General features: G+C 30.1%; 1 protein-coding gene across 2 annotated transcripts; it reads right to left on the bottom strand.

Annotated features, from left to right (window-relative positions):
- Nucleotides 1-482: 482 nt before the first annotated feature.
- Nucleotides 483-6665, bottom strand: LOC132306258 (nudix hydrolase 2-like). Of its 2 annotated transcripts, none has more exons than XM_059803585.1 (9): nucleotides 6641-6665; nucleotides 5457-5678; nucleotides 5146-5211; nucleotides 4852-4992; nucleotides 3462-3539; nucleotides 3339-3389; nucleotides 1707-1741; nucleotides 1395-1503; nucleotides 483-954 (listed from the first exon to the last, which is right to left on the bottom strand). In XM_059803585.1, exons 2-9 carry the CDS (start codon nucleotides 5643-5645, stop codon nucleotides 766-768), a joined length of 858 nt encoding a protein of 285 aa, XP_059659568.1. In that variant the 5' UTR covers nucleotides 5646-5678; nucleotides 6641-6665; the 3' UTR covers nucleotides 483-765. The 2 variants fall into 2 exon arrangements, with proteins under 2 accessions (XP_059659568.1, XP_059659567.1); XM_059803584.1 differs by having other exon boundaries at nucleotides 5457-5686; nucleotides 6641-6663.
- Nucleotides 6666-8568: the final 1903 nt, after the last annotated feature.

Below are 8568 nucleotides of genomic sequence, written 5' to 3'. Positions count from 1 at the left end.
ATTAGTATTTTCAAGTATTTGGTATACATGATGCATGTGTGCATTTCATGTTAGTGGGGTAGTAAATGGTCTTGATGGTGAATGTTATATAAGACTAAGAGGTATATGAATTAAGTCTCCTAAATACTATGTTAGTGGGAGTTATGTTACTAATGGTTATGCTAGTGGGAATAATGGATGTAATTAGGCCTTTAAATATAATGGTTATGCATACATATGTGAGGCTTATATAATCATGTACTTTAGTCATTTTAGAATATGAATTAGAGGTGGAATAAAATAATTATTCAAGTATTCCTTCATATCATTCTCTTCCAAAACATTATTGAGTATTGTGTGTATCTAGGCTACTATTTCTAGCAAAGTGGTATCAGAGAAAAAGTCAACAAAGTAGTATCAAAGCAAAGTCAGAAAGTGGTATCCGATAAAAAGCTAACAAAAGTTAGATCAAAGGGACCTGTATATCTTAATAATCACATGATTTTATTAAATATTTCATGTACAATATATTGACCTTGGGACTCTATCAAATGAATTGTACCCTGTGCTCATCTGTTAACTGATGTATATATATATATATATATATATATATATCACTTATTTTATCAAAGAAATGAAAACTACATTAAGAACATTCCAAATTAAAAATTTTCTCTATTTTTTATTTTTGTCCCCAGTAAGTTGCTTCATCAAAAGGTTCAATGTAGCAGATCTTGCAGGGACATACATTATTCTGGGCACTAAAAGTAACTCCTTCTAGGTAGGTTACTGCCCCAGATCCCGATTATTGCAGTATAAAAAACTCTTTTTAGCAGAAAATCCTGTAGTTGCAGGCATCACAGAAAAGCCAGCATAGTCCTTGTCCTTCTTTGCTAAGCATATTTTCGCAACATATTCGAAGCTCGCATTTTTCAGCACAAATGGTTGGGCTGCATATTCCTCAAATGACATCCACTGAAAGGAAGAGAAAAACAAAATGAGAAAAAAAAGAGGGTAAAGCAATGATGTGAAAATTGCTTAGCATGCAGTAATTAGTGGCGTAGTCTGAGTCAGATTCTTGAAATTGCACATTACTAATAAAGTGAGTGATGAACAAAATGGGAGAAAAGATGAGCCATTCTTCCTATGTAATCAAGGCAAAGCAGTAGGCAGGGCCAAAATTCGACGCTTACCAGACTATTGCCAAATGACAAACCTAAGGTAGTATTGCCAATGAATAACCAGTTATTCATTTGATTGATAATCCTAGGAACAAATTTACACCATTAGATAGAAGGGCGCACTAAAATGTTGTGAAAGCACTGCCCATTACAAATGAGCGCTCCTGCCGTTAGTTTGATTTATCAAAAGCATATTGATACTCATAATCAATCAGTCTGACGGGATTTACGTACCTGTGCTGCCTCGAGCTCTGAATCTTGCTTCTGGATATCAAATGAGAGTGGCCTTAGCATGCAAACGAACATCAAGTCTGACTTGCTAAAGAATGACTTGTGACTTTGCCTGTAATTGAAGTGTGATTTTGAGAAAGTGTCATAGTTTATAATGAGGATACGAAAATGATATCATGTTACTTGTTTTGCTAGGTGGTACAATAGTTTAGTATTTTTTGAAACTGGCAAAACAGTACACCAGTGAAAAAAAATGTTTTTCCAATTTCTGTTTTCTACTACAAATATTCAGATAATATTGAGCAGACATCTCACCTGAATGCGAGGACTTCCACGAATTCTGTTTCAATCTGAAGCCAAAAAAAAAAAAACCGAGTCTCAGATCGATATGGCCTCTACACCAAGGATCACTCAAAAATTGCCCAAGCTTGGGACATGATGTCAAATGTCGTTTCCTATATAAGACGTTAATAAGTGAGGGCTTTCAACCCTAAATTGACCAATTGAAGAGATCTCTTAACTAAGTAGGGGTGCATCTTGGGCGGGCTAACCCAGCCCAGCCCGAATCCATTCCAAAAATTTTAGAACTTGGATTTTTAAATTCACAAATTGATTCAAATCGGATTGGATTTTATCAAAACCCAAGCTTGTCCGGATTGGGCTGGGTTCAATCCGAACCCAACACAAAACTTCAAATTAAACAATTTTACAATCCATCCCTAACTTGTCCGTATTTCTCAAATGGAAGTTTGAAGGCCTATTTGGTTTTAAATTTTCAAGTTAGATCTCACAATATATATATATATATATATATATATATATATATATATATATATATATATATGTATATATATTATACTGTAATATTGTAATCAGAATGACTTTTGCTTAATTGAATTTTCAAAATTTGTGCACCAAACAAATTTTTGTAATTTTTTTTTAATTTTTGGTTGAATTAAATTAATTAATCGAGCCCTCAAACATTGCTGTTGTTTTGGGAAGCCTTTTTCCAATTATTCCAGTTATTTTTAGGAAAAATAAGTAAAAAAGGAAATAAATTCTTGTTAATTGACTGGAAAAAAAAAAAAAAAAAAAGACAAATCAGAATATATTGTTATTATTAAAAAAAAATATAGATAAACATTCATTTCCTTTAACTTTGGATTGTAGCTAAATATGGTACAGTAAACAAAGCTGCGTGATAGTATAATTAAATTTTTTTGTTTAAAAATTCGGCATAAAAAATGCAAGTCACAAAAACACGCATATATATGTATATGGATATAATATGAATGTTAATGAAAATTCGTGGTATAAAATACGATAGCCGTTATATATAATTTATTTAATATATTACAAGAATTATTAGTTTTAAACTATTGATTTTTTATTTTAATGATATTCCAATATCAAATGAAATTAAAAGAGTTTCAAAAATAATATAAAAAATTTATAAAGTTGCATATTATTGTATAGATATTTTTTTAATTACCCAAAAGAAACAATTATTGTATTCTATCAATTGTAATAGAGAGAAAAATGGTATGCTTGTGAATGTTCTACATTTGCACTTATAAGTATTTATTAAATGAAAAATGGCAAGTATTAATGAATTGAAAAATAAGATTCTTTTATAAATTTTGATGTTTACAAATATGGAAAAAGGAAAATGTAATTTGCATATTTGTAAAAAAAATAGAAAAAAAAAGTGGTTATCCTACAAAACCCGCCTAACCCGTCCAAATATGTGGGTTCGGATTATTAACATAACTCATTTTTGGCAGATTTCGTGCTGGTCCAACCCAACCAAATTTTGGGTTGAGGTTAGGTTGGAATCGAGTTGGGTTGGATTGGGTTGGGTTGGGTCTGCCTAACTTGCAGCCCTGAATTAAGTATATATTTTTTCTCTTACTAGTATGTAAATAAACTGGAGACTTGATCACTTACTCCTGCCTCCTCTTTCACTTCTCTAACTGCGGCTGCAGATATATCCTCACCCTGCATAACAGAAAGAAAGAGATCAAAAAAAACGACATCCCAAAATTAGTAACAGATGGAACAGTTACACACCTCGTCAACTACCCCAGTGGGCATTTTCCAGATGCCAGTGCCTCCGAATTTGCCACATTTTTCTTGGACGACCAGAACCTACATACCAGATGAAATGATTTGAACTTTAGAAAGGAAATTTACTAGGGCTGGCAAACGGACGGGTTGGATTTGGGTAGGGTCAAATATGAACGGGCCGAATATGGGTTGAATAAAAATGGATTGGGTCAACCCATCATGACCCACCAAACTATTTTAAGAAAAAAAAAAAAATTTATTATTTTGGATAATCTCATTATTGTCATATAAATATTAATTAACATAAACAAAATATTAAAACTAAAAACTTTGAAAGAGAGGACAGAATGTAGACAGAGAAAACTTTCTTTATTTCCTTTTACTTTTTCTATACATTTTGGATATACACCAATACACAGGGGCGGAGCCAGTGTGTGCCAAGAAAGGGCACATGCCCCTCCTGGCTTGGCCCTGCCCACTATAAAATATAGTAATTTTTATTTTAATTTGTACATTTATAAGAACTTGCTTATATGTATTTAATGTGTTTACACCTATAACATTATATATACAATAAATCTATACGCATAATTCAAACCTGCGTACCAAATTCTCTCATTAGTGGCCACGTTACTAATTTCATTCCTTTCAATTTTTCATAAATAGTGGACCCCACACCATATATATATATATAACAATTATTATAATTTTTGATTTTAGATAGATAAAAGCTTGTAAAAATATGTACAGATAATTGTAAATCCTCTAATTTATTTTAGAAATTCTTTACATTTATATTATTTTATTTTGTGACTAGACATGCATTAAGGTAAAATATTATATATATATATATATATATATATATATATATATATATATATATATATTATATGAAATCATCTGTTAAGTTTTTTATAGAATAAATGAATGAATTAGATGGTCCTATTTTAAAATATAGATGTAAACATAGGTTTCTTTCGAACCGTAATATTACATACATGAGGAGTCCATGATACAAATAAAATCTTAGAGAGAGATAGTGGGAGAAAGAGAATTTGGAATCGTGTGGAAATTTTTTTTTTTTTTACAAAAGAGGTGAATATAAATCAAATAAAGGTTGTGAAACTAAATTTCTTATATCATGAGTGAAATATGGGTGATTCATATTCAACCTATTTAACCCTTTATAAAAATGAGTTGAATATGGATCACCTATTTCAACTCATATTTTAAAATAATTTATCTATATTTATTTTAAAGCGAGCAATTGGTGGGTTATGATCTATTTTGCCACCCGTAAAATTTAACAACCAAATTTCAACCTGAACTCAATGTTCCAAAGTCATAAATAGAGAAAATGGATTGACAACAAAGACAACTGTAGAAGGAATACCTTCCCCTTATTGTTTGCGACAAATGCACTAATTCCTACACGGTGTGAAGCATTTGCAGGGAGAGTATTTGGAGTTTCAGGATTAATCCAATATACAATCATTGAGTATGTACGTTCTGCATGATGAAACCAGAATCCTTCCTGCACAATTAGCAAAACAAAATTATGAAACATACAAAACATGACAAAGAGCAACATGATTAATTCATTGATGGTTTCAAGTGCCTGATTCTATAATCCAATTTAGTATCCCAAAAACCACAATAGTTAATATTACAATATATATATATATACCTTAAATGCAGGATCAATAAGATTTGAAAGCTCAATAGGCAATTTAATCCAAACACTCTTCTTTCCCTGCAAAATTACATAAACAAAACAAGTCTTTGTGTCAAGGTGCAAGGATCCTCCAAATATACATATTTGTGCATAAAGAAAAAAAATAATAATAGACATAAATATACCATACTGCAAAGAGAAACTCTACGTGCAGTTATGTTTCAATCCAACTTTAAAAATTTTCTGACTCAACACAATCGAAGAGTTCAATTAATATAAATCTCAGATCAAAATAAGCAGCATCAATGAATTGAATTAAGTACCTGTTGGCGCCACAGTGATATTGAAGCTCGAAGCGAAGTAGCAAAAACATGAGGATCCATAGGCTCCTTCATTTCTACAGTGACTCCTTCATATCTATCAGTGGATCCAGCAAGTAATTGGACATGCTGAACTTCATTTTCAGGAATCACAACCGATGGTGATGATCTCGTTTCACTTGTACTCGACATGATTCTGGTGAAGAGTGGAATCACAGCTTGAATCTTGAGACCTTAGGAAAGAATAGAATCACACATTGAAAATAACTAAAATCAAATCAACATATATATTTAAAGGTATCAAATCAACATATTGCCATGTTTATTTCTCATTGATACCGTCAATGTTAGGATTTCACACTACATTGACAAATAGAAAGGATAAAAGAATATACACGTACGAGATTTACGTATCAACGTACGAAAAACGACTATCTCTATTTCAAAACTTGATTACACATTATTTTTCAAAAAATTAAATGCACTTTTTCTATTTACAATTATCTATCTATCTCTATACCTAAATTCATATCTATTTATAGAGTATTCAAAACTCAATTTCTTGTTGGACAATAATTTCACAACCTAACTATAAAGACTTACCATATCCGTTCTATCCAAATAAAAAAAGACACTAAAATTAATTTGGAGCCCACAAACGATAACACAACAGTCAAAGCATATTAACATACGTGTTGAACTGTTCAATGAAGTAGAATTCTCTAGCTTGGTGAAACTGACAACTGACCAAGTAATACAAAAACAACATTAAAGTGTTAATTAAGTGTTAGGTGATATAACACACCAATCTCTTGAAAAGCCCTATCCAGAGATAGTGACCATTGAATCCCTAAAATTTAAAGAAATAGAAAATGAGAGACATTCTTATCATCAAAACCGCAACAAGAAATGATCTATTCTGATTGGACGCGGTGGATAAATGGTCTTTTGGATTAATTAACACAACTACAATATGTATAATCAGATTACATGTGCGATTTGTAGTGATTGGACATAGTCATAATACGTCATAACATTCAATTATTCAAAGGTTTCCACATTTAAAAATAAAAAAAAATCTGCACATTAGTGTATACATATATATATATATATATAAACACATACATATATAAACTCACAGACATATATATATATATATATATATATATATAGTTATGTAAGTATACGTTTTGAAATCTGGCAGAAGTAATTGAAGATGGATGGAATGTGATGAGAACAAGGAATTAGTCTATATTTATAGTAAAAATGTATATAATTAACCTTCTTGGATGATTCGAGACGTGTTAAGGAGGGGTAAGTAAATAACCGAGCAAAAGCGAACGGGTTTCCAATCCGGTTTTCCAATTCGGTGGGCCCAGCATGGACCGCGTGTGTCAGACGAGAGAGGTCCCAGTTACCCGTGCATGTATGTTCAGCGAAAAGGTGGTGCCAAAGTACAATAGAGATAACACAATTTTCGAACTTATAAAATTCAGAAATGGTTGGCATATATCTTATACGGAGTATATAAAAATTAAGGAGTAAATAAAAAGATAGAAATTGTAAAATAAGAATAAAACTGAGATGATCAAATAAAGAAAACTTTCAAAATAAAAAAACTCCAGTTGATTGCGATCTCAAACAAAAAGTTTCAAAAAATTGACAACCTTCTCATAAAATTGAATACAGAAAGAAAAAAGAAAAAGAAAAAAAAAAGGGAATTCGCAATAATAAAATTTGGTTGAAAAATTTATAGTCACGAATTAATGTGTAATTAGGAAGATGTTTCACAAGTCATAATAAGTCTCCACGCATTTTCGTCCTAAATTACAAGTATATAGTTTGAAAAGATTTACAACTAGACACAAGTGTTGAAATATGTAAAATGCAATTTATTTGCAACGTGTACATGTATATCACGTTAGACGACAACATGTGCAAAGTAACGTACATGCAATAACATGAAAAATAATTCCGTTACCTGTGCATGTAGGTTCGGCGAAAAAGTGGTACAAAAGGGGTGACATAATTTTCAAACTTATAAAATTCAAAAGTGGTTGACGTATATCTTATATATAAAATTAAATAAAAAGAAAGAAATTGTAAAATAATAATAAAACTGAGATGATCAAATAAAAAAAAGTTTGAAAAATAAAAAATTTTAGTTGATTTCGATCTCAAACAAAAAGTTTCAAAAAATTGACAACCTTCTCAAAAAAAAAATAAAATAAAATAAAATTTCAATAATGAAATTTGCTTGAAAAATATAAAGTCACAAATTAATAAAATCTCAATATGGACCACAAAATTCAGAAATGGTTGGCATATATCTTATATGGAGTATATAAAAATTAAGGAGTAAATAAAAAGATAGAAATTGTAAAATAAGAATAAAACTGAGATGATCAAATAAAGAAAACTTTCAAAATAAAAAAACTCCAGTTGATTTCGATCTCAAACAAAAAGTTTCAAAAAATTGACAACCTTCTCATAAAATTGAAAACAGAAAGAAAAAAGAAAAAGAAAAAAAAAAGGGATTTCGCAATAATAAATTTTGGTTGAAAAATTTATAGTCACGAATTAATGTGTAATTAGGAATATGTCTAACAAGTCACAATAAGTCTCCACGCATTTTCGTCCTAAATTACAAGTATATAGTTTGAAAAGATTTACAACTAGACACAAGTGTTCAAATATGTAAAATGCAATTTACTTGCAACGTGTACATGTATATTACGTTAGACGACAACATGTGCAAAGTAACGTACACGCAATAACATAAAAAATAATTCCATTACCTGTGCATGTAGGTTCGGCGAAAAAGTGGTACAAAAGGGATGACATAATTTTCAAACTTATAAAATTCAAAAGTGGTTGACGTATATCTTATATATAAAAATTAAATAAAAAGAAAGAAATTGTAAAATAATAATAAAACTGAGATGATCAAATAAAAAAAACTTTCAAAAATAAAAAATTTTAGTTGATTTCGATCTCAAACAAAAAGTTTCAAAAAATTGACAACCTTCTCAAAAAAAATAAATAAAATAAAATCTCAATAATGAAATTTGCTTGAAAAATATATAGTCACAAATTAAAAAAATCTCAATATGGA

Source organism: Cornus florida, unplaced genomic scaffold, assembly GCF_030987335.1.
Source record: "Cornus florida cultivar Cherokee Brave unplaced genomic scaffold, ASM3098733v1 CherokeeBrave_3.0.0_Hap2_Chr05, whole genome shotgun sequence".
NCBI lineage: Eukaryota > Viridiplantae > Streptophyta > Magnoliopsida > Cornales > Cornaceae > Cornus > Cornus florida.
This window is presented reverse-complemented; position numbering and strand designations above follow the sequence as displayed.

Coding starts and splice junctions, on each gene's coding strand:
- LOC132306258 (XM_059803585.1), bottom strand. CDS start 5,645: ATGTCGAGTACAAGTGAAACGAGATCATCACCATCGGTTGTGATTCCT. Junction 4,993..5,145: donor TTATTGATCCTGCATTTAAG/GTATATATATAT, acceptor CTAATTGTGCAG/GAAGGATTCTGGTTTCATCA. Junction 1,504..1,706: donor GTGGAAGTCCTCGCATTCAG/GTGAGATGTCTG, acceptor CTTCAATTACAG/GCAAAGTCACAAGTCATTCT.